Below are 26128 nucleotides of genomic sequence, written 5' to 3' on the forward strand. Positions count from 1 at the left end.
GCTCCTGGAACTGCACACACCGCTCACTGCTGGCACACCTGACCCAAGGCTCCCGGGGTCCACCCCTCTGAGAAGGCCAGCCACTCTTCCCTCCCCGTCCTCAGCCTCAGGACACCCCGGGCCCCGGCTCACGCCATCATGATGACGCTGAAGTCCAGCCAGTTCCAGGGGTCCCGGAGGAATGTGAAGTCGTCGATGCAGAAGCCTCGGGCCAGCATCTTGATGAGGGATTCGAAGGTGTAGATCCCTGTGAAGGTGTACCTGGCAGGGAGAGAGCCGGCCAGGGCCAGGCGGGTCATGCCTGGACGGGGTACGGGTGGACGTGAGGGACCTCCCAGGCGGGAGGGGCACAGAAATGAAATACAGGGCTGAGGACATTGGTGAGAGCTGAGGCCATTGGTTCCACCGTGGGGGCTGAAGGCTTCGATGGGGTGACAGTGACAGTATGGATCTCCCTGGAGGACAATCCTCAGAGTGCAGACACCTGGGATGGGCTGTGTCCTGGGGCCGTGGCGGTGGGGGAGGGGTGGGGAAGGTCGAGGGCAGAGAGAGACTTACTCTACATTCTTGGACCAGGGAGGTGGGTCATTCATGGTCATGAACACGCAGTTGGTCAAGATGGTGATCATGATGAACATGCTGAACAGCGTTGAGGGAAGGGTCAAGGAAACTGAGGGAGCAGGAGGGGAGGGCAGGTGGACAGCAGGGCTCCTTGCCCAGAGCACCTCGTTGTGCTTATCCCTTCCCCCACCTCTCCCTCTCCCTCTCCCTGCCCCTGCACTCGCCCCACTCAGGCAGGATATGAGTGGATGAGCACCTTGATGGCGCCTCGTCGGACGATGTTGAACGGGCTCAGCACGTAGAGCGCAGGCGTGGCCGAGAAGCGGAAGATGGACTTGCCCTTGTTGAGCACTATGAAGGTCTGAAGCAGGAAGAGAGTAGTGTGGCTTAGGGACAGGCAGACAGATAGACAATGGACAGACAGGCAGAGGAAGCCCTCCCAGGCCCAGACCTTCTTGTCACTGTAGTAGGGGTCCAGGTCCTCCAAGGGGATGGCAATGAGCTCTGGCGGGGGGTCCCCAAAGATCAAAGGCAGGCTCTTGCCAGCCTCCAGATCACTCCGCGGCTTTCGCTCCGGCTCCTCGATCTCCATCTGCTTGTTCCGCAGCTGCCGGGCCTCCTCCTCCACCGCCCGCCGCTCTATGGCTGCTAGGGACTCCTGGGTGAAGGGACGCAGGCTTGGGGGGCCCAGAGGCACCGCGATGGACAGAGACGGACGGGCCATCCTTGCATCCTGGGCTCAGGGGCAAGGAGGGCAGTGGGCAACCGGGGCAGCTGTAGCGTGCAGCCCCCGAGTGCTAGGTGGCCACCGCGAGGTGGGTGCGCAGGCCGGGTTGGGATTGTGAGGAGTGCCTGCAAGGCCTGGGCACTGCTGCTGCTGCTGCACAGGTACTGGACACAGGGGCATCACCCCCGAGCCCTGCACCACATTCTCCCCAGTGGGGGGTGGCTGCCCTCAGGACTGATGCCAAACCAACCAGATCCTCTTCAGCCTGGGGGGCTGGGGGTTAACACCCCAGTACCCTGCAATGCCTCCTGTGCCCGGGTTCTGGAAATTGTGGTTTCAGCCTACAAGGACAGAAAGAATCACAATAGGCTATTATGCCCACGTGGCCTCCATCCCAATGAGAGGTGAAAAGGAGTCAGAGGTGAAATGTGCTGGTGGACCCAGAGAACGGACTAAGACAAGGGCCTGGTGGGATCGGCCTTAAGCAGGAATGGCAAATGGACTTCACCTTGAGGGCCAACTTGAATTGGCTGCCACTGGCTGCCTGGAGATGTAGGCAGAGACCATTGAGGGGCAGCCAGACTGAATGCAAAGACTGCTGTGACTGTGAGTGATGTCCTCCAGGGGCGAGAGGAAGGAGACTGTGGCACATCTGCGTGTGTTTGCCATCCCTGGCCTTGAAGGAAGGGAAACAGGGGTGCAGTGTCCTGTCCTGACTTTGGGGAAGCACAATATTGGGCTGGAAAAGAGAAGGAAGGGTCCTAGGCCCTGCAGAGCGTCCCTCCAGCTCTCTCCTATGGGACCCGTGAGATCTAACCCCTGGGCAGGCAGGGGGAGATGGAGCAGGAAGACGCAGTGTGTGTGTGAGGGGGTCTGCAGATGCTAACGTGGAAAAGGAGGATGCACACAAAAGATCATGGGCACCAGCAGATGGACGGTTTCAATGGCGGGTGAGCGCTAGAGCTCCCAGGGACTGTTCTAGGCTGGTGGTCCCTATATGAAGCGGGTGGATCAAGGGGCACCCACCCCGGGAGTTTCAGAGGCCCAGGAGCACTGTGTGGACTGTGTCTCCTGAGCCATTCCCTTGGCCTCTGCTGGTGCCTGACTAGCCATCCTCAGCCTTTCCCTGTGGAAGGGAGGTAGTGGGTCACTTATCTCAAAGGTGCTGGGGAATGGCCCACATCAGCAGGCAGGCACAGGGGAAGCCCTGCTGTCTGGTCACCTGTCGCCACCATAGAATCCACACAGACAGACACTCCAGAGCCCCTGCTCCATCCCAGGGGCTTGGACACACCCCCCAGAAACATCCAGAGCTCCGCTGGTAGTAGCTTTCTCACAGTGGGCCTACATGACCAGCAGTGTCCCACTTCTTCAGGCTTGGTCAACAGGTGGGGGCTAGCAGAACCATTGGGGAGAGCTGGCCACGCCCCCGGCCCTGCCGCCCAGCTGCTCCCTACCATCATCACTCAGGGAGTCACGTTTCCACGGGGATGACTCTGCTCATTCCTGCTGACTCTGTCCCCCAGCTGCTCATTGGCCCCGTTCTGTGCGTAGGAGTACATGTGTGTGAGCCCATGTTCACACACATGCACACACAAACACACACCTCACCCAAAACTGCCCCTCATGCAGTTCCCATCATTTTTACCCTGCCACTTAGCACACACCTTGCCACCTTCATCACCACCACCAATCCCAAGTACATGCCCATATAGAAGAGGCTGACCCTGGAGGGACCCCATGGCTGCTGGGCACCCTCCCAGTTCACAGGCCCCACTGGGCAACAATCCTCTGGGTGATGCTGCCCACTCTCTCCTTCACAGAGCCCCAGTCATTCATGCTCTGCTTGTGCGCGTGGCCTGCTGGTGTCTGTCCTCCCACCAAACTCCTTGCAGGCTAGATTTGGGGTCCCCACTGACTCTGGTGTCTGGCTTATTGGCACTCGACCCATAGATGATGGCACAGCCAGCCTGACACCTCCCTGCTGTCCCCCTGCTGACCCCAAACAGACTCCTCATCTTTCCCTTCAAAATTTGCACTCCATCTAAATTCCTCTCCTCCTATCCTCTCCCCCCACCATCAAGCCATGTAACATCTGGATGTCTTTATATGTGAGAGGGGAAATGTCCTCCTTGGCCAAGCCAGCTGAGGCCCACTTTTGGTTCATGGTTGCTGAGAGCATCCTGGTGATACACCTGATCAGTTTCCACACTCTGGTGATGCTCTCTCCGAGTGCAGTGTGAGCGCCCCTCACCCACTCTATTCAAATAACCTCCCCACGCCTCCCGACCTACTGCCAGGGTCCCCTCCACCCACCATCCACATTTCTAAAATCACTAACGTGATCATGTCAATCCCCTGCTTAATCCTTCAGTGGCTTTCCACTGCTTAATAGTATGTCCACACTCCTCCATGTGGCCTTCCTGAGGCTCCCATGATCCGATCCTTACCTTGCCACCAACCCCCTCCCACTCTCTGGCCATGGTACCTCCATTTTTACAAATGGCTTAAACTATTTCTCACCCCACCTGTGCCTTTGCGTATGGTCTGTCTACATCCCGGAGTACCCCTCTTTTTTTGTCTCCCTGGGGAGCTTTCATTTGTCCTTCCAGTCTCAACCTACACACACACACAAAAACACTGCCTCCAGGAAGCAGTGTGCTTAACGCTCAAAGTTGTTCGAATGAATGAATTAATTAATTAGTGGAATGCTCCACGTTAGCCCCTTGCTCCTTTGAGCGCACTTGAACCTACAGCGTAACCAGAAGCTGCAGCTACTCTTCCAGCCCTGCCCTCCCCCACCTCCTGCCTCGGAGCTCAGCCCACGTGCTGGCCGCTGTGCTCCTTGGACTTATTTGAGTTCTCAGTCCTTCAACCCTGCACTTTCTCCCTCTTTATCAGACCCCTCTGACTTGACTTCTCTCCTTGTTCACCCTCCGTTACAAGAGCCATCATCATAATCCTTCCCTAGAAAATACCCTCACGTCTAGCATCCTCCCTTCTTCTATTCCACCTGCCTGGAGAGCCCCAGCCCATCTGTCCCAGCTCTGCAGTCCCGAGTTAGCCCCCGGGCAGCTGGACGTTGCTGGAGCAAAGGCAGGACCTGGCTGGTTTTACATTGACCTCATGGCTACAAACCCCAGGTGTGCCCTCCATTCTGCTCTGTAAGTACAGGCTTCTCTGGTAGCCTCACTTTTCCACTTCTGGGGAATGACCGTGTCATGCCTCGTGTTCTTTCCTGAAACCTCCCACACTTTCTCCCCATGATGCTCCCAGCTGGTGACTTTGCCTCCAGTCTTCACTAAGAGCACAGGAGCCATCATAAACCATCAAATCAGTCAAATCGACCTCTCTTCACTGCCCCGCCCCCTTCCTCCTCCATCCAAATGCCTGGTTCCCACCTGTCTTCTCTCCTCAAAGATCTATATTCTGTCTTCTCTCCACCACCATTCACCTCTCCCTTCTTCAAAATAATGGCAGCTGTGACAACGACCCTATCCCCACCTCTCGTCCTAACCCACTTCCCTTCATCTATTGCCCTCATTTTCTGTTCCTCTTCATAAACCAACTTCTTGGAAAGTGTCAACACCAGCTGTCTTGACTTCCTTACCTTTTGCTCATGCTCCAACCCATTCCAGCCTGGCTTCTATTCCCCCAACTCAACTGAAACGGCTTTTGTCAAGTCACTAGCACCCTCCCTGTTGCCAAGTCTGCTGAACAGATTTCTGTCTTCACCTCTCTCAGCCTCTCAGAAGCATTCAACCCACTTGGCCGCAGCCCCCTTCTGAGATGCTCTGTTCTGTTGCCTTCGTGAGAATACGCCCAATGGTTTCCCTCCCGCCTTCTGGCTGTTCCTTCTCCATTTCCTTTGCTTGTCCTCTGACTCCCCAGTCTCTAAAGTTTCTCAAGCCTCAGTCTGGGTCTGGATGGCATCATTCCGGTGACTGTAAATAGTGTTACAGGAATATGAGAAACTTCTGTTTTGAACTCCAGATGGAGACATTCAACTGGCTACTGACCACTCCATGTGTGTAGCTAATAGACATCCCAACCTCCAGTGTCTGGAATGACACACTTGTGTTCTTCCCACTGTCTGTCCCACCCACAGTCTTCCTCAACTCAGAATGGCACCACCATCCATCTGGTTGCACAAGTGAAATATTTAGGGTGTCTCTTTGGATTCTCTCTTTTTTTTTTCCTTCTCCTTCTACATCATCTGTCCAAAGTTCTGTTAATACAGATAACCCTAACCGCACCTTTCTCCCCAATCCATATCATGATGATTTCTTGCAATAGCCTATTCCCTGCTAACTGCTTTGGTGCTGCCCCCTCCAAACCAGTCCCACAAAGCAGCCAATGATCTTTATAAAAACAGGAAACAAATCATGTTTTTCCTGCTTAAATTTCTCCAGTAACTTCCTGTCACACTTAGAATAAAACCTGTCTCATGATCCAGCCCCTGCCTACCTTCCCACCCTTGTCTCTGTGCCCTCCTCCCTGCTCACTCTGCCCTAGTCCCCCAGGCCTCCTTCCGGCTCCTTGACCACTGCCTGGGACTGTGTGTGCCTTGGGGCCTCTGCTGTCCCTGGGGCTCTCATCCCCTCCCTCTTCACATGGCTCTTCCTCTCATCCCTGGTCTAGACTCACATGTCTCTTCTCCTCCCATCTCTATTATCACAGTCCCCTGTGTTTTCCTTGACATCATTTATCATACTTGATAATTGCTTGTTTATTTGTCTGTCTCCTCCACCAGGATGAAATGGCAAGAGGGCAAGAACTGTGTCTAAGTCACCGCAGCCAGTCCCAGCGGTGGACATACAGTAGGCACTCAATATGTATTTGTGGAAGGAATAAGTGGATAAGGCCTTGAATACAGACCTTTCCGGGGATAAAATGGATTCTGATATATTTCATCCATCCATCCACCCATTCATCCATTCATCTATCCACCATCTATTCATCCATCATCCATCCATCCATCTACATATTCATAAGCCAGAAGCTAAGCTAGCCCTGAGTAGGACACAAAGGTGTACCAGTTGGGTATCCTGCCTTCCAAGAGTTGATAGTTGGGGAGAAGGTGAACATGGGCACATGTGACTATGACATGAGGAGAGGGCAAGGTGATTATGTTATGGGAGGTGATCATGTTATGGGAATTCAGGTGGATGAGTGGTTAATACCATGTGGGGAAGGAAAGATGTGACCTCATTTGGGCCACAAAGGTGAATAAGTTATGAACACAGGGAAATGGAGGGAAAGGACACTCCAGGGAGAGGGAAGAGCCAGAGCAAAGACAGAGGCAAGACACAGGGAAAACTACACTGTGTCAGCCACTGTGTAGGCATTTCGAGGAGATGGGTTGGAGAGCTGGATCGGGGCCTTAAATGACAGGCCTGGGAATCTGGACTTCATCCTGCAGCCTTGAAAAGCTCCCCTCAGTGGTGGTGGGTTGAAATGGACCAGCATGTATGTGCCTTCTGCTCACCCTTTCAATATATCTAGAATAAATAGATGGGACAACCTGTGTTGGGCACCAGTGGAGGAATGGAGGACACCTGGGATATATGCACCTGTGACTTCCTGGCAGGGACAAGCATGACAATGCTCCATGTCATGGGCTGGGTGTTGCACTGGCAGATCTATTTCCACATGGCTCCTCCAGCCACAACCTGGAGTAAAGCGGGTCAATGGCATAGCTCGAACCCTCCTTCTCCCAGCCCAAGGTCAGATTCTGGCCTCGACCCGCTCCTCAGATGTGGCAGCTAAAAGTTCCCAGGGGCTCCAGGCAAGCTCTTCCCACTGAATTTAAGAATGCCAGAGTTGTAAGGACCCAAGAGATCAACGAGTCAAACTCCTTCGTTTTCTATATGGGGAAACTGAGGCCCAGAGAGGAACAAATTCCCCCCCCCGATCATACATTTATTCATTCAACAAACACTTCCTGAGCATCTGCTCTGCACCAGGCTCTGTTCTGGAAGCCAGGGATATAGCAGTGGCAAAGTCCCTGTCCTCACTGAGCTTGCATTCCAGAGTGAGGAGGCAGGCAATAAATAGGGAAGCAAATAAGATAATTTTAGAGAGTGATAAATGAGAAACCACGCCAAAATTAAAACCCAGCTCCTTGGGTGCCAGGACCAGAGCCCATTTAGTAAGTGAGAAGCCCCACTGAAACTGCTCTCAAAACGGAAGTTTGGGCCAGAGCGGTGGGTAAAGTCAGGCCGTCTTGGGGGAGGCAGTGAGAAGACAGGGGCGGGTGAGGGGGGAAGGGTTGGGAGTAGGGAGCCAAGCGAGGCCAGCTGTCCACACGCAGGGAGCCGAGGGTGAGGACACTGGAGGGTGAGGCCACTTTTCCCTGGAGCTGGTCCAGCCCGGCATGGTCTCTCTGTGGGGCTGCCAGATCGGAACACCCAATTCCAGATATAGTCTGACTTCAGGGAGAAGCCTTCTCCCTGGCCTGGCCACCCTTTGTATTCATTCATCCCCGTGTGGCATTTTGCTTCCTCAGTAGCCTGCTCACAAGGTGGAGTTTGCAGTCACCCCTGTCATGTTGTTTCATGAGCTGTGGTTCCATTAAATTTTCTTCATCCTATCAGTTGTGCACCTGATTTTTCTCTTTTAAATCCAGGTGGAACTCAACAAAATATCTGCAAATTGAACCCAAGAGTGTACATGAAGAATTATACACTACAACCAAGTGGGATTTATCCCAGGTAGGCAAAGCAGGTTCAACGTTAGAAAATCAGTTGATGTCATTCATCACATCAATAGGCTAAAAAAGAAAAACCACATGACTATATGAATAGGTGCAGAGAAAAGCACTGGAAAAAAACCGGCATCCATTCATGATTTTAAAAAAACTCTCAGCAAGCTAGGAATAGAGGGAACTTCCTTAACCTGAACATTTAAAAAACCTGCAGCTAATATAGTACCAAATGGTGAGAAACTAGAAATTTTGCCACTAAGATCAGGAACGAGACAAGGATGTCACTTCTCAACACTTCTTTTTAAAAATTGTACCAGAACCTGACCTGTGGTGGCGCAGTGGATAAAGCGTCGACCTGGAAATGCTGAGGTCGCTGGTTCGAAACCCTGGGCTTGCCTGGTCAAGGCACATATGGGAGTTGATGCTTCCAGCTCCTCCCCCCTTCTCTCTCTCTGTCTCTCTCTCCTCTGTCTCTCTCTCTCCCTCTCTCTCTCCTCTCTAAAAATGAATAAATAAAATAAAAATTAAAAAAAAATTGTACCAGAAGTCCTAGCTAATGCAATAAGATAAGAAAAGAAGAGAAAAGAAAAGAAAAGATATACTGATTAGGAAGAAAGACAAAGAAAATTGTCTTTGTTTTCAGATGACATAATGCCTATGTACAAAATCTGAAAAAATCAACAACAAAAAAACTCTTGGAACTGATAATGATTATAACAAGGTTTCAGGATGCAAGGTTAATATAAATCCAAGTGTAAGATTTTACATCTATTTCTACATAAATGTCTCTTGCTCACTGTACCTCTTCACCTCCAGTCTTTCGTGAAAGCCTGTTGGATCTTGATTTTTCACTCAGTTCAAGGCCATCCCTCACAACTGGATGTCTGTGATCCTGATTATCCCAAATTTTTGGCCAAATAAAGCTTATGACAGGCACCACCCCTCCCCTACCTCCTGTCAACATATGCTTCTAGAATCTTCTCTCCTAGAACACAAATGTTTTCAAGGAGGGTCCTTCAAGCATCCAGAAACCCACCCTAGCTGCACTACATTAGCCTGAAATTACCCCCCAAGAAGCCTCAGCCACGCCCCTCCGGCCTAAGAGGTAAAAGCCTCTGGGAGGAACTCTCCCGAAGATGGAAAATGGATATGATGTGCCCCTCACAGGCTGTCCCCTGGGCATATCCCAAGGATGCAGAGGTAGTTGCTGACCATGCTTAGGCCCTGTCACCATCCTTCCTGCCAACCTAGCCAGCTCTTCATATCCAGCAAAGCTTCCGGTCACCCACTAGCATCTGGCTTCTTGGTTTCTCTGTGGATTGGGAGCAAAATCACCCAGAGCTGTACATGGCCAGTGAAGACCCCTCAAGCGTTACCAGTAGTGGGGCTCAACCTCAGGACTTCCTGGGAAACTGAAACAGGTCCAAACTTTTTCTGTCCTGGCCAAAGACAGCATCCGGCATCCGGGTGGCCTACTTCCCAAATTCCTGCATTCCCGCTGTGGCCTAACTCCAAGAATACAACATGGATCCCTATGTCCCCCTAGTTGTAAATCTCAAGTTACAACTTTTTATCAGCTAGGGCAAGGGTAGGCTGGGGGCGGAGATGGAAGGATAGTGTTTTTCTTTGCCAGCACTTAAGGCCTTGGCCTTGACAAGCCAAAGGCCTACAGGAAGTCGCTTGGATGACCCTCCCCCCTAGTCTAACAATCTCTGCAGAGGAAGTTGGCTTTAAGAGGTCTTGGAGGGCAGCCTGAAGCCTGGAGCCTAGTGTAGAAACCTCCGGACTCTCAGGAGCCCTGAGAGTTCTGGAAACAATCAGAGTTACATGGGTGCTCCTGAGTGAGGGGTGGGCTGATGCTGATTATATTTTCTCTGTGAGGTTCACTGGGTCAAAACAAGCCCCCTTTTTTAGGTCCCTGATTCAATCAGCCTGAGGATCTGTCCTCCCTAAGGAGTAAGAATGACAGTGGTGGCCACATTTTTCTTGCACTTACTGTATGCCAAGTTTGGCTTCCTGTTCAGGATATATTGGTAGCCCCCACGACTCCTCCCCCAATCAGCTCTGTACTCTGTACTCTGCCAATTCCCAAAGGCCCTCTAAGAACATTGGTCAGATTTCCCCCAACTTGCCTCCTCCTCCCAAACCTGACCTTTCCCTCCACTCAGAGTGCTTCTGGTTGGTTAGGAACCTGATGAAATAACACTCCACCAATGGGCTGTCTTTGAGTTTTGTGAGCTGTGCTCTCTTCCGATCAACTCCTTCCAGCTCATCTGTGGGTCCTGGAAGTCTTTTTTCTCTGGAAGCAAAGTCCTGCGAGTGGGTATCCCCTTCCAAGACTGAGTCTTAAATCAGAGGAATTTATCTCACCTCAAAATATAGAAGAATTCGGCCCTGACAGGTTGGCTCAGCGGTAGAGCTTCGGCCTGGCGTGCGGGGGACCCGGGTTCGATTCCCAGCCAGGGCACATAGGAAAAGCATCTATTTGGTTCTCCACCCCTCCCTCCTCCTTCCTCTCTGTCTCTTTCTTCCCCTCCCGCAGCCAAGGCTCCATTGGAGCAAAGATGGCCCGGGCGCTGGGGATGGCTCCTTGGCTTCTGCCCCAGGCACTAGAGTGGCTCTGGTCGTGGCAGAGCGACACCCCAGAGGGGCAGAGCATCGCCCCCTAGTGGGCAGAGCGTCGCCCCTGGTGGGCGTGCCGGGTGGATCCCGGTCGGGTGCATGCGGGAGTCTGTCTGACTGTCTCTTCCCGTTTCCAGCTTCAGGAAAAAAAAAAAAAAAAAAAAAAAAAAAAAAATATATATATATATATATATATATATATATATATATATATATATTAATTCTAGCCTGGCCTGGACTGCGATAATGTAGTGAATAGAGTTCTGACTTGGAATACTGAGTTCATGGGTTTGAAACCCTGGGCTTGCCCGGTCAAGGCACATTCAACAAGCAATCAATGAACAGCTAGAGTGAAGCAAGTACTTCTCGTTCTCCCTCCACCCCCATTTCTCTCTCTGTAAAAACCAATAAATAATTAAAATCTTAAAAAATACATAACTAAAGTGAAGCAACTATGAGTTGATGCTTCTCACCTTCCTCTCTAAAAATCAATCATTCAAATAAAATAAATATATTGAATTCCAAGCTTCTGTCGACTTGGAAAAGAGTCTATTTGGGGTAGAGAGATTGGTTCCTCTGGTCCCCAAATGCACAGGTCCATGAAGTAGAGGCTTAAGACATATTTTTTTATGAAAAACAACCACGGATACGTTCATCTGGTGCTTACTGTGTGCCAGACACTGCTCCAAGTGCTTCAAATTCATCATCCCAGCTAACAAGTGGCAGGGCAAGGATTCGAATGCAGCTTTTTGATGCCAAACCTGAGTGCCTACTACTACAAATACCACCTTTCTCCAGCCCTTTGGAGAACTGGGCTGGGCATAGCCACCCTTCCCAACACAGGGTACACCCAGATTGGGTTGGTCTGAGCCTCACCTCTTTGTTCTCTGCAAAGGACAGACCAGAGTCCCTGGGCCAAGCCCCTGAAAGGCGTGGGTTGGGGTGAGCATCTGGTAGGCTCTGGGGGAACCAGGCTCAGGCCTCCTAAAACCTTGCTTTGGGAACTATGGGTGGTGAGACCTATAGGTCAACAGTTTGATGAAGAGAATACTTCAAGGGTTAGTTTTTCTATGCACTATTGACCCCCATATTCCCCAACTCCCTCTGCAGCCTGCTTGTGCACGCACACACATACACACAAACACACACTCCTTGCTTCTATGAGTCATTTGCCAGCTGTTCCAGAAGATGGTCAGGCTGATCAGTTCCGGCCTGGGACTTCCTACCCTTCACTGGCTTGGCAATTTCTAAGGCACCAACAAGCATGGTGACTATGGCTCCATGGATGTCCCCTCCAAACTTGTGCGTGCACATCCTCTCTTACACTATGTCTAGGTCCACCTCACGGCCCTTGGGCAAATCCTCCCCTGTTCACAGGGCCGCCTCCCTCCACCCCTCACCCCCCATGCCTGCCCCTACCTGTGTTACCCTAAGATGCTGCCTCCATCTTGCCTCTGCTCTCTTCTCTCTCTCTCTCTCTCTGCCTGGTGCCCTCACCCCTCCCAGACCACAGCTGACAGGTCTTGTTCCTGCCTTGAGTCCACCAAGAGGCCAAGAGGACTGTGCAAAACGGATCCTGAGCCTGGAGAATCCCAGGGCCAATCTGCCTCTCTAATCCCTCTATCAACCCTTAACTATCGTGGACCAGCACGGCTAGTCATTGTCCAGGTCCCAAGTGAGAATGAAGAAATAAACTCAGAGAAAAAAAGAATGGGATCGGGAGGCCTCTGCAAGCTGATCGCCAGCCAGAGGGAAGCAAAGCCCCCTGGGTCTGCTTTATTACATAGTGCAGAGCCATATGCAAATAAAGAAGCCTCTGAGACAAAGTCACACATCTGAGGCATAACAGGAATTCTCTCAAGGCCAGGAATCCATTAAGGCATAAACAAGAATCCCTCCACCCTGCATAACTGAAATCAACCAACATCAGAACAAAGGATGAGAGGAAGGGCATGTAAATTGCCTCTAGCAACTTAATCAAACAAGTGAGGTGGGGGGATGCGATGAGTACAAATACTCAGCTTCATAGCCAATATGGAATTGTGGGGAAGAGCTTAGCCTTTAGCTTAAGCCTTAAACTGCTAGGGCTTTGCCAGCTTGCAGTCTCCCACACTTAACCATCTGGGGAGGGTGGGCTCAGGTCCCAGGCCCCAGCCAGGCTCCAGCCGGGCCCTTAGGAGTTGGGGTCATGGTCACCAGCACTAGGACGAGCAGTCTTCTAGTTGTCTGAGGAGCCCTCCTATGACCTGAAACCCCCAAGGAAGGCTGATGGACCAAGTCCTGCCCTTCAGCCAGCCATTCACTGACTACCACTTGCTCAGAGAACTTCAACCCAGAAACTCCTCCAGGGATGCTTCCTCACTTACTACCCTGGTAAAAGAGTCTTCTCCAAAATGAGGCTGATGGAGAATTGATAAGCCCCAAAAAAGCTGAGAGTCACTGGCAGGACTTGCTAATACTACAGCCAGAGGGGCTTTGTTTTGCTGTTTGGCTTCATGGCTCTTGGGTCTCACAGCGAAGACATTGGCAAACTCCGGACCCTCATGGAAGCAGCTCTGCAGGGCTTTTACAAAGGACCTCTCTCACCTGAGAAATCCGCCCCTGCTACTCTGTCCTGCTCCCTGTGGGCAGACCCCTCTTCCTACAGCTCCTTCCCCATCTGTTACCCCAACTCCACAACAACGAGACACTTGTTGCAGAACCACAGCTGGGAACGGCCATCCGCAATCGGTATTGCTAGTTAATGCTTCTGTAGACACAACTACTGGCCACACACTGTTCTGGGCATCTTTCATGTCATAAGCTCACTTAATTCTCACCGCGATCCAATTGTTATCACTCCATTTCACAGATGAAGAAACTGAGGCACAGAGAAGGTAAGGAACCCCCCAGGGGGTTGTTATTTACATAATACACTAGGCCTGGAAGCCCTGCTCTCCATTCACAAAAAAGACATTGACTCTTGACTACCAAGCTATATTGCGTGGCCTTCCAGAGCCTATCTGGTGGGGGGGTCACAAACCAGTTCTAAAACAGAGTGGGGTCGGGTGACTATTGCACTTTCCATCTCCACTAAGGGTCCTGTGGGGAGGTGGGCAGCCTGACCATGGAGGGGACAGCCCTGGGTTCCTCGAGCCCCTCCCCCTTCCCTGTTGACTGAAAACTGCAGGGAATAAAAATAGCTGTTGCTGATGAGGCAGGTTGTGGGCCAGAGCACATGAAAGGTCTGGGGCAGGCACTGGAGGTGGAGGAAACCTGGGATTCCCCAGCCCCTGCAGCACCTTCAGATGGAGCCCCAGGGAGCCCTGGTCTGTCCCTGCCACACTCTAGGGCTGCCCATGGGGACCCACTGCCCCCCCCACTCGGGTCTCAGTATGAGCTCTGCCCCCACCAGCCTGTACCAGGGTCAGCTCCGCCCTGAGAAACAGTGGCCTTGGCCACTGAGGACAGGGCCCTGTCACTCACTAGCGTGTGCCCCCAATAAGTGTCAGGACCCTCTGGCTGGAACCCTCCTGGTAAGAGGAGTCGAGGGCTTGAGGTTTGTATAACCTGTACTGCGGTTGTTGACATGTCCCCTCCCTGTCCCCTCCTGTCCTCCTACCTGCTATGAGGCCCCAAGGCTCAGATTTTTTATTTTCCTTCAATGAGTCTCTCTCCTGTCACCTGGAGAGAGACTTCCCCCTTTTCTCTGTAAGAGCCAATCTCCTCTCTCCTCTCTGATGATATCTCCCCCTCTCCCCTCAGAGCCTTCTCCAAACCTCACCCCCGCCATGCCCCCCACCCCCTCCCTGACACTATCTACACTTCTCTCTGATCTGGTGGCCAGAGTGGTGCCCAAAGGCAGGGACCTTGTGAGGACCACCCCCAACAAGAGTTCTATGTCTTCAGCATCTGACTCAGGACTTCCCCGGGCCTGGGCCTGGTGTCGGAACACAGAAACCCTGGCGACAGAAGATTCTGGGTAGCCCTGGCCCTCAGGCCAGCCGAGAGCTGGGAAGGCGACCTCGAGTCCTGACCCCCTACCCATAGAGGTTCCCAACCAGAAATGACAAGCAGGACCGGGCCGGGACAGGGCCACACAAATCCCGACAAAGTTCCAGTCAATCCCTTGAGAGACAGATGTCAGGGATGAAGATGAGGGTGGGCCCTTGGGTTACATCTGGGCCCTTGTGGCATCCCCCACAGGTGATGTGGCTTCAAATGCTAGTGACATGACCACAACTGTCCACACTGCTGCCACACAGTGAGGCCGCCAACCATGGCCAGGGGGTTGGGGGTGACCCCAGAAGAATTTGGAGGGCCCTGGGAGAGCCAGCTCTCTGCCTTCAACCCCAGCCTGCATTCCTGGGATCTCCTTAGCTTAACTCAGGACCCCAGGGGACAGTCACAGCCCTGGTCACAGCCGAGAGACAACAATGCCCCCCCAGCCTCATCCCACCTTCTGTCAGTCCCCTCTCTCCAGACCAGCCCGGCTGGCCCCGAACTTGTCTCTGGCGGTTCTCCTGAGCTGGGTCATCATTAGAGGCTGAATGAAATGGCCTTTGAGGCTCCTTTGGGCTCTAACCCTCTCAGGCCCTGGGGTGATTTATTTCTGGGCAGTCCCCGCTACAGGCGGTATGGGTGGGAGTAGGACATGTCCAGTCCCCACCTGGAGGGCCACCTCCCCAACAGTGGGATGCTGTGAGCCCTTTCCTTGACCCAGTGCCCCGCCCCCCATCAGGGGGACGAGCAGCCAATCACAGTGCTTAGCCCAGTGACTGGGGAGGGGCTCAGGCCTGCCTCCCACACCAGTGCATTCTTGGAAACCTCACGCAGCCCCCAACCCACCCACAGAACCCTCTAGACAGGACTTCCTGATCTTTTGAATAAATGCCCCCTCTGGTGAGCAACAACCCTCAGGGCCCACTGCCCTTCAGCTACACACGCCATCTAATGCCACCTCCCAGCTCTGCTCAGACCACCCCTCCTTCTCCCGCTAGCCACACCCACCCTCCCCGGGGTCCTGAGTGCGGGAGAGGGGGCTGCCTTCTGCCCTGGTGTGGCACCTCGGCCGGAGCTCCTGCCCTGACCTCAAGTCTCCTCCTGAGTGCCCCTTCCCGGGGGGAGGGGGTCCCCTCTCTTGGCTGGCTTCATCTTTTCTCCCTTACAAAGGGCTTTCTGGCTGCTGTGTGGGGTCACTCCTCAAACCCCCTCCCTTTCCCGCTTCTTTAGGAAAGGGGCCCAACTCTTCCCCACGCGAGTTGAGAGGCCGGGCCTGCCTCAAGCAAGCCTGGCAGGCGGGCCGCGCCGCCTGAGAAGTGTCCTCCACTGGCATCTCACAGATTCCTATTTCAGCAGAGCAAAGGGGCCGCTGGCCGCCTGCCACCCCCCACCGGCCTCCTGCCGCCCTCCCCCCCACACCCCTGCCTCTGCGCTGCAAACAGGCAGAACCCAGACTCTGTTTTGGTTTGGCTCTTCCACTGTCCCCTCCTGAAGAAACGCAGCCCAGCTCCGTCTCTTGGGCGACCCCGTGCCTATCCAGAGCTCAGACTTAGCACTGGGCCATTTGTGATCAGAATAAGGACCCTGGCCGAGGGCAGGACAGCCAGCCATGCAGGGGCACAGAGAGCAGAGGATAAGACAGAGTGGCAAGTTGGGGACAGAGGGTCAAGGCAGCAGGAGCTTCCGCAGGGGTAGCCAAAGAGCAAGGCCCGGTGTGGGCAGGACAGTGGTGCCCAGGGCAAAGAGGTGACTTCTTGGAGCCAGGCTAGGCTTGGGGCCAGGGTGCCCAGCCTGTCTGGGTGGCCAGCCCTCAGGGAGCCCTGCCCAGGAGGGGTGCAGAGGGGCGCAGTACTCACCGTCAGACAGGAGCAGAGTGCTTGCTGTCATGCCCACCTCGAGCTAAGGCTGGGACTCTGGGGGACTTGGCCGGGGGGCCGGGCCCGGCTGAGACAGCTGCTGCGGCTGATGTCACAGGGTCATGAGTGAAACCTGAGGACTGGGCCAATCTTCAGGTGGGAGCTTCAGCCGCACTTCCCTTACTGGGTGTGCTCTGGCTCAGCCTGGGACTGCCTGGGCTGGGCCCCACTGACCCGAGTGACAGCGTGACACACTCACACTCATGCACACACACTCACGGGGGCACACGTACGAGTCCGTACACACAGTTGCTCTCCCTCCCATGACAAATGTACAAAGCTTATTCTCATATGTGAACCTTCTTTCACATTCATTTCCAGGAACACTCCTGTGGCACACACTCACACACTCTGACACACTCATGTCCATGCCCCCTAGTGCTTGCATACTTACATACCCTCAGCCATCCCTGTAAATCACCCTTCCTATATCCACACAAACGTGTCATTCACAGTGTACTGCTCACACCCGCAGACACACTTTGCACTCACAGCAGGCTTGTGCACACAGGTGCATTATTATATTATGTAGCCCTATGCACTGTCCTGTCAGGTGAACACGAATGCCACCCGCCCGGACACTAGACTTTCATCGTGTGTACATCTGTGTGCATGTATTCACACTTACAGTCGCACTCATGCATTCCCATGCATATTGTTACTTACATCCAGCTGCTCTCTGCCCATATACACCCTCCTGTCCACATGTACACAGGGCCACCTATGTGTACCTGTGGTCACTAGATTTTTACCAAGTGATGCCCATCTGTACACTCATGCCTACATATCACACACCCAGACCACCTGCACATCACACCCAGACACACTCACACCCTTACCCAAACTTGAGACACCCAGACACACCTATACATAAAACACCTAGATATAACCACACACAAAACACCCAAACACACACACATCTCTCTCTCTCTCTCTCTCTCTCTCTCTCTCTCTCTCTCACACACACACACACACACACACACACACACACACATCAGTCTCGAGGGTCATTTCTCCACCATTACACCCCACTGGCTAGATCTCTCTCAGAGCTTGGGGAAGGGCCGTGGTGGGGGACGGATGAGGTTGATTTTAGCCCACCTTCCTCCACTCTGGGGCTGCGGTGACCCCTAGTGGAGCAGTTGTGAAATGCCCCATTTCACAGCCTGCCCACCAGAGCCTACCACAGGCTAATTAATGTGAGAATCCCTGGGCAAATCCAGAACCCTGTCCCCCAGATCTCCCTGCCATCATCCCGTCTCCCCTGCTCACCCCGACTCTGCCTATTCTGGCAGCCAGAGTCCCAGCTGAGCTGAGTCCAGGACAGAGCGGACTTTGAGATGGGCTCATGGAGACCTGGGGAGTGGCGACCCTCCATCCTGGGCGTGGGCCCAATGGCACCTCTCCTCCCAGGGACTCTGTGGATACAGCCTCCTCAGGCAGACCCCTCCCTAGGGGCCAGGCCTGGCTGTAGTTTGAGCATCAGCTCATACCTTCAGAGGTGTGTTTTCTAGGCCAACATGGTAACTTGGTCTTCTCTGTGCCATCCTTCATCCTGCTCTGCCCCCTGACCTGAGCCTTCGCACACAGCTCTATTGCCAATGTCATCCAGGGCCTGCCCACCCTGGCCTCTTCTTTACAAGGGTCTGCTGCTTCTAGCATTCAGTAGAAAAGCAAACGTTTTGTCTCTTATCCTTCCCAAGTTGTCTCCCCAGAGCTGTTCCTTGGGGTCCCTGTCATCTTTCCTGGCCCTGCTCTGGCTCCAGTTTGCTTTGCTGATGGCCACTGTCTGGAACTCCTGGTCGCTGTCTCACTGATAGCACTCTGCTCCCTTGGCACTGGAAGCAAGGTGGTGGGAGGCAGCTGTCATTCCCTTTATGGCTCTGCCCCTTTGGTCTCTGCCTGGCCACTGTCCAAAGCTCTATGGGATAAGACTTCCTTTAATGAGGAATTGGGGTAATTACAGTGAACTACAGCATATGAGGTGGCAGGGCGGCTGCCTTCGGTTGTATGGGTTATACACTGTACAATTCTGGGAAACAATCACATTTGTCATCATTGTAGGTTAGTGTATTTAAAATGATCATTTTCCAGCAGATGGTAATAAAATGTCTAGAAGAAGGGGCTCATTTCTAATTTGCACAAGGTCTTTTGGATTAGGGATGGAGCTGATTGGAAAACAAATCTTTATGTTAAATATGACTCTTTTTCTCCTATTTATGATAATTTCCTTCCTTCCTTTGGGAAACTGCTCCTTGCCTACTCCAAATATGTGATTCTGGTAGGGCTGCTGATTGCAGGACAGCCACCCGCCCAGCCACAGAGGTGGCCGTGATACCTAGGTTTGGCCAATCCTCTTGGCCACAGTTGTTGGTCCAAAAGCTGGCCATGTAACTGAAGGCAAGCGGGCAGTCTCAGTCCTCCCGGGATCTACATGTATTGATGCAGATGAAAGGGGTCTCACTCTCCTCAGAACCCTCTAGGTTTGGAGTCACGGGAAAGTCTGAAAGTACCTGCGGTGTGTCTCCCACCTGTCTGAAGGCGGAGGCAGTGAGACCACTGCAGAGAGAGAGACCAAAGAGAGGGAGAGACGAAGGAAAAGGGCCTTGAAGACACCTTTTGACTCCTGAGCCAGTTGAACTACAGAGCAGCTCCATCCCTGTCCTTCCATCACACGGGAGCCAGAAAGCCAGTTTAGATTGAGTTGCAGTTGCCCACAAACAAGAGTTCTGCAAAACAGAACCACCTTTCAGAAAATGCCACCCTGACTCAAAGGAACCGGCCTTTTCACACCTTGTCCCACCCCCAAGCCCCAGCCCGAGCTGTTCAGTTTCTGCCCTGAGAGGTGACATTCTGGAAGCTTCAGGAGGTGTTACTTAATGGTGGCTGGCACCTCAATTCCAGGAATCCAGGGAGGGCAGGTCTCTGAAACCATCCCACAGCTTGAGAGTGGCGGACGAGGCCTTGAAACCGGGTCCCCACCACCAGGCATCCCACCAATGCAATCTATGTCCTTATAAGTCCCCAAAAGTACCACTGGGGGCCTGTTAGAAAAACCGCCCCCCACACCTCACAAGGATGACCATGACCTGCAGAAACAGCACTGTCAGAGTTTCTAAACAAAACAAAACAGGAAGTTCCTCACTGCTGTGTTTTTAAGGCTCCTTGGCCCACCCAGGGAGTCCTGTCGTTCTGTAAAGCGGCATGTACCTCCTTTCCTCCAGCCCTCATATTCTAGCTCCTTCCAACTCATGCCTCTTTAGGAACTAAACCCAAGAAAGGGGCCCATTGCTGGGTCTTCCTCCTGCTTGGCGCTTCTAATTCTGTACCAGAAAGAAGCGCTAAAATACCACTTAAATTCTTAGACTGGGCCTTTTTCTAGTCCTTTAGGAGGAAGGGAGGAGGGAGTTCCTTTTTCAGTTCTGTGGCTTTTAATGACTGCACAGTCTTCCTTTTAGTAAATTCCCTTGATTTTACATATGCACTCCCCTATTTATAGACACTGGGTAATGTTCAATGTTCAACTCTTAAAAATAACCCAGTGATGAACACATTTGATTAGAAATCATTTTGGTTTATGTTTAGCTTAGTCCCAGGAATAGATTTTACCAATGCCAACCGGGAGGACTTTGGGTACATATTGTCTTGGGACACTAAAAACAAAAAAAGTCCCCAAACAAACAAAAAAAAAAACAACACCCAAAGATGCAAACAAGAGTCCCCATTGAGAAAAAGTGAAAGGAAATAGTTGGAGTGGTCAGTGACTCAGAGGAAATGAGAGTAGGCAGGAAAGTAGCTGGAAACTCGCCTCCTCCACCTTACGCTGATGTTAGATCTTCTATAAACAAAATAGCTCTGGCAGATGTGTGCGGCTTTTCCTTTCCTCCAATAGAGCAAATGCTTCAGTTTCCTTTGACAAAGAACTCTATCTAATTGAATAGAACCCCATAGTTTTTATTTCAGCCCTGTCTTCCAAAACACAAGTTTCACGCAGGGTTAACACGCAATCTTTCATTGCAGGTATTGACCTGATTGCTGATCGCCTCTTCCTGCCTGTTTTCCGCCATTACGTCCAGCCTGCTCTGGGCTTTTTGTTAGACGGACGAGTGTGGCGGCCTCCTTGCTGCCTCCTGGACTCCAGTTTTCCTCAGCTTAATTCATTGACCACTATACTCCTAGACAAATATTCTTCAATGTTTATTTCAGTATTTCACTTCACTTAAACACAAATTTATCCTGGAGCTTTGGCCAGGAGTTTTCAGCAGCCTGGGGACAGACACGGAGCAAGTGGGAGGCTGGTGGAATTCCCCAAAGGCAGAGCCCTGAGATGGAGATTTGGGCGCATGCAGTTTATTGGGAAAGAAATCTCAAGATCCTGACCAGGCGGTGACACAGTGGATAGAGCATGGAACTGGGATGCAGAAGGACCCAGGTTCAAGACCCCGAGGTCGCCATCTTGAGCACGAGCTCATCTGGTTTGAGCAAAAGCTCACCAGCTTGGAACCAGGGTCGCTGGCTCGAGCAAGGGGTTACTCGGTCTGCTGAAGGCCCGCGGTCAAGGCACATATGAGAAAGCAATCAATGAACAACTAAGGTGTCACAGTGTGCAATGAAAATCTAATGATTGATGCTTCTCATCTCTCCGTTCCTGTCTGTCTGTCCCTGTCTATCCCTCTCTCTGACTCTGTCTCTGTATAAAAAAAAAAAGAAGAAGAAGAAGAAGAAAAAGAAAAAAAAGAAATCTCAGGAAGTGCTGTGAGGGACTGGAGAAGTGACAAGAAGAGGGAAAAAGTCAATAAAGTGTGCTGTTTGTGAGCGGCACAAGGCCACTGGGCCCCTGAGAGACTGTGGGGAGGACCCCTCAGACCTGTCCTACTGAGGCCAGGAGTCTGGGAAGCTTACCATCAACTCCTGTCCCTTAATGCTTCAAGGTTGCTCCTGGGATGACCTCAGGACAGCCTCCCTGTGGCTGTGGCTGGAAAATGCCCCCAGGTGGAGAGACTGCAGGTTCGTGCAGGAAGCAATTGCAGGAGACTCCTGGGGAGGCTAGGGGGTGTGGGCAGGCCCTGGCAGCAACTCTCTCTTCCTGCCTTCCTGCCTGCCTCCAGTCCGTCCTCCCTCCTTCCTTATTCTCTGTACCATTCTCTCTTTCTCCTCTCTCTTCCTCCTTTCCTCCCTCTCTGTGCATGCACACACACACACACACACACACACACACACACATACATGTGATTTTAAAAACAGAAATAAGGTCTTACTGTGCTTAATGAGTGTTTTTGCTCAACTCTTTTGGACATCATTCCACACCAACAGATACATTCTATATCAAAACTGTCAGTGACTGAATAGTATTACCTGGGAAGACACATTCCCATCAGACATGTTCTCTCTAATCCTGGTTGACATAAACAAAGGTGTGAGAAACCAGATAAATAATCTTCCTAAAACATGGCTGTGTGCATGTCGCCCCCTTTTTTCTCTCCTGCTCGGAACCCACCAGGAGCTCTCCATTACCCACATGTTGAATCCCAAACTCCATAAGTAGGTCTTTGAGTCTGGGCTTCTCTCTGCCCCTGCTCCAGCACAGCCAGGAAGGTTGACCCATTGGGTCATTGCAGGCCCTGTCCATTCCTGCGTCTGCACCTTTGCTCAGGCTGTGTCCTCAGCCTGAGTTCCCTCTCCCTTCCACACTGCTGGGCCCCATCCCAAGGGCCTCCCCTCCTTCAGAACTCAGCCCTCAGTGATAGAGTCCTCATTTTTTCATGACCCCTTCTTGTGTGTCTCATTCATGGGAAAGTTTGCACAGTCTTCTATCTTCACTGTCTTATTTTCTTTTTTAGGTGAGAGGAAGGGAGATAGTGAGGCAGATCCCTGCATGTGCCCTGACCAGGATCCACCTGGCAAACCCATCCGGGGCAGATGCTGGAAACACCAACTATCCTCAGTGCCTGGGGCCACACCTGAACCAATCAAGCCACTGGCTGTGAGAGGGGAAGCGGAGGGAAGGGGCAGAGGGAGGGGAAGAGAAGCAGATGGTGGCTTCTCCTGCGTGCCCTGATCAGGAATCGAACCTAGGACATTGTTGTGCAGATAAAATATATTATGCTCACTTTGTTAAAGATGGCACTGCCCACATGGAAGCCTGTCGCCCAGGTGATATTAATGTGTGTTGGGGGCGGGCTGTGGGCAGGCAGGATCCTTGTAGCCTGGGGCTTGGTTTTAGGACTAAGCCTTTCCCACCCTTTTTGATGTGGGTGGTATAATCCCATCATGCCTCAGATAAGTGACTTTGTATTAGAGACTTCCCTATTTTGTATATTGGATTAAAGGTTTTGATTTCTACACTATAAAATGGGGCAGACCGGGAGTTTGCTCTCTCTCTCTCTCTCTCTCTCTCTCTCTGTTCCTGAGATTAGCATTAGAAGAGAGAGCAGAAAAAGGCCACGTGGAGGAGGCCAGGAGAAGCAGCCAAGATGATGGAGTGATGAGAATCCCGTTTGTGCAGAGTTTGTGCAGGGAAAGGGAAGGAGATGGGGAACAGAGGTGAATAAGTCTGGTGAGCTAGAAACCTTTGATTCTAGGAAACTCGGATAAGTCAGTAGCTTTGTGAGCACTGAATGAGTGGGTTTTGGAGCCCAGTGTGTGTTTTTACTTGCCCACCAGGTGCAAGCTAGGATTAAAGATGATAGCCCATCAGCTTTTGGCTCCTTTGTTTCTTTACCGACTGTCCGAATCCAATGCAAACTTGCATGGGCCAGGCTGCTGTGATGGTGGCCTTGGCCACTGGCTCCACATTTGGTGTAGTCGGCAGGATTTGGAGATCAGTATGGAGCCGCCACCCTTGATGTACATGGTAGAGGACTGGTTGCTGTTATGGTTCCCCCTGGCTGTCCTTTTGGGGGCCATAGGCTGGCTGACTTTTACAGCCATGCTTGAGGAAACTGAGAGCTCTGTGGAAGACACTGCCTGGGACCTGCAAACTGAGCAGTGGAAGGAGCTGGAGCAAACATGGGAGAAAGAGATGCCGACCCTGGAGCTGGAGCAAGCACCAGAGGAGGCTGACGAGGTTCATGAGATTCACTTGGAAATACAGCAACTGCTGGAGGAGGATTTACAGGTTCGTGAGTTGCAGATTGCCCTGGACATTGTGGAGAGCCAGCAACAGCGGGACGCTGGGGCTGAGGCTGAAGCTGAGGCCAGGTCCAGAGCTGCAAGGTCTGCGGAGCAGAAGGCAACAGCAGCCCAGGACTCGAGCCCGGCAGTGGGAGCTGGTGTTTTCAGTTCCTCTTTGGAGGATGAGGAGAATCAGGCTGGAGTTGCAATCCGCAGTCTTCATAAGATGAGAGCCCAGCTGGAAGGAGCACCTACTACAGCCCTGGTAGGTCTGCAATTTTGGGACATAGGACTGGTCGCCATCATGCTCTCCGGAGCAGAGATGGAAATGCTGACTGCCATTGCCACGTGCTCCTCTTTGGGACAGTGTAAGACCTGCCAGGATGGCAGGAATGAGGGGGGTGGCTGAGGTCTCATGTGCATGGACTGATTCCTGGACTACGACCGGAGTGGGCATTGGTTCCTTTGTTGGATGGATTTACGGATTATGGATTTTGGACAATGTGAAATACTCTGATGGGGGTGGGGGGTGGCTTTGCTGGAAGCACTCCCCTGCCCCAGGAAGCTTTTCCCATAGTTAGAAAGAAGGCCGAGGACATTTTGCGCTTTGGGCAAAGTGCTCAGCGACTAGTTAAGTGTACCTTTGTGATTGTTGAAACTGTATGATTTGTGCTGTTGTAATTTGTGTAATGTGCCTAATTTCCTTGCACAGAGATGCTGGTGGTGTAGTTTGTGGGTAGTAAAGTGAGCATAGGGGTGGATTGTTGGGCAGATAAAATATATTATGCTCACTTTGCCCACTGGATACAAGCTAGGATTAAAGATGATGGCCCATCAGCTTTTGGCTCCGTTGTTTCTTTACCGACTGTCCGAATCCAGTGCAAACCTGCATGGGCCAGGCGGCTGTGATGATGGCTTGGCCACTGGCTCCACAGACATCCATACACTGTGCCAATGCTCTATCCACTGAGCCACCAGCTGGGGCCTTCACTCTCTTTTCATGGAGACATTTTCACTTCCCAGCCATACTGGAACTAGCGAGCACACACTACCGTGCCTCAGTATTCAGAAGGGTGCCTTGTACACAGGCAGCTCCTGGGTCAAGGTCGAGGACGATGAGCACAGGACTGGTTTTGGGTGAGATGAGGGTGGAGATGGAAAGACGCATTTGTGTCCTCTGACTCCCCAGGGGCCTGTGACCACAGGGCCTGATCTCTCTTTGTTGATGGCTGTTGAAGCTGTAAGTCCCACAAGGACAGCTAATGCACTATCCACAGGCCCCTGGGGAGAGGGACGAGGGCTCAAAGTAGGAGGTGGAAATAGGCTTTCTGATTTTATACACCAGGATGGCCAGGAAGGGTTGCTGAACACAAGTGAAGGGTGGGGGAAGGGCGATCGAGGGGGTGCTAATCCCAGCTTCCTGTTCTGATTTTCCTTGACTGCTGCTCAGGACATTCACAACTACTGAAATAGATTTCTCCTCTCACCTGTTTTTAAGCAAAGAATAACTTGATAACTTCCTGTCAAAGAATGTATGCTTTGGTCATTTTTCCAAGATGAGGGACAACAGTGGGGCGTTGCTGCTGAGCTCCCCAGGCTCTGCCGACTACGGAGTAGCTGCTCACCTTGGCCACGGAGCAGGGAGCAAACAGCTAAAAGAGGGCAGGGGGAAGTCAAGGGGCCAGCCCCCTGTTTCTGTCCAGGGCCTGGCCTTTTCCTGTGAACTTGGTTGGTGGTTCCTTCTTTGGTCTGCTCTAGAAACCACCCTTGGCGAAAAACTCCCCTCTTACTCAGTGACAGCAGATCCTCCGCCCTCCTCATTCACCTGCCCCTCGTGCCTGGCCTGATCCTACAAAAGTCTCTCTATCTGTGTGTGTGTGTGTGTGTGTGTGTGTGTGTGTGTGTGTGTGTGTGTGTGTGTGACAGAGACAGAGAAAGAGAGACAGAAAGAGGCCCAGATAGGAACAGTAGACAGACAGGAGAGAGATGAGAAGCATCAATTCTTTTTTGCAGCACCTTAGTTGTTCACTGATTGTTTTCTCATATGTGCCTTGACCAGGGGGCTACAGCAGACCGAGGGACCCCTTGCTCAAACCAGCAACCTTGGGTTCAAGCTGGTGAGCTGCGCTCAAACCAGATGAGCCCACGCTCAAGACGGCGACCTCGGAGATTCGAACCTGGGTCTTCTGCGTCCCAGTCCGACATTCTATCCACTGAACAACCCAGAAATCTCTGTTTTTGCTTAACTTATCATTTTAGGCATTTGAGCTTTGAAACACAAAAACAAAGTTCTGAGTTAGGGCAGGCCTCCCCAGCCACTCACTCATTCACTCAACAAGCCCAGCCTCCCTCCCCCACCCCCGCCAGGCCCCATACTGGGTGCACAAGGGTCGGAGTTCCAGCAAAGAATAAGATATGATGCTCATTCCTGGAGCAGGGGAGTTGGACACTCGGGAGAAGGACAGGCCTCCAGCGGGGAGGCGTCCTGGGGACTCCAAGTCC

At 52.2% G+C, this 26128-nt stretch overlaps 1 protein-coding gene across 1 annotated transcript in view; it reads right to left on the reverse strand.

Annotated features, from left to right (window-relative positions):
- Window positions 1-16525, reverse strand: part of SCN4A (sodium voltage-gated channel alpha subunit 4) — a 45705-nt gene extending 29180 nt beyond the window's left edge. Inside the window, exons 1-5 of the mRNA XM_066234953.1 lie at window positions 16454-16525; window positions 1013-1629; window positions 804-922; window positions 559-648; window positions 133-261 (exon numbers count right to left, since the gene is read on the reverse strand). Coding sequence (XP_066091050.1) covers window positions 133-261; window positions 559-648; window positions 804-922; window positions 1013-1285 — 611 coding nt within the window. The 5' untranslated portion in view covers window positions 1286-1629; window positions 16454-16525. The remainder of the gene's footprint in view (window positions 1-132; window positions 262-558; window positions 649-803; window positions 923-1012; window positions 1630-16453) is intronic.
- Between the last annotated feature and the right edge of the window lie 9603 nt (window positions 16526-26128).

The sequence above is a fragment of the Saccopteryx bilineata genome, chromosome 6 (genome assembly GCF_036850765.1).
Source record: "Saccopteryx bilineata isolate mSacBil1 chromosome 6, mSacBil1_pri_phased_curated, whole genome shotgun sequence".
In the NCBI taxonomy this organism is placed as follows: domain Eukaryota; kingdom Metazoa; phylum Chordata; class Mammalia; order Chiroptera; family Emballonuridae; genus Saccopteryx; species Saccopteryx bilineata.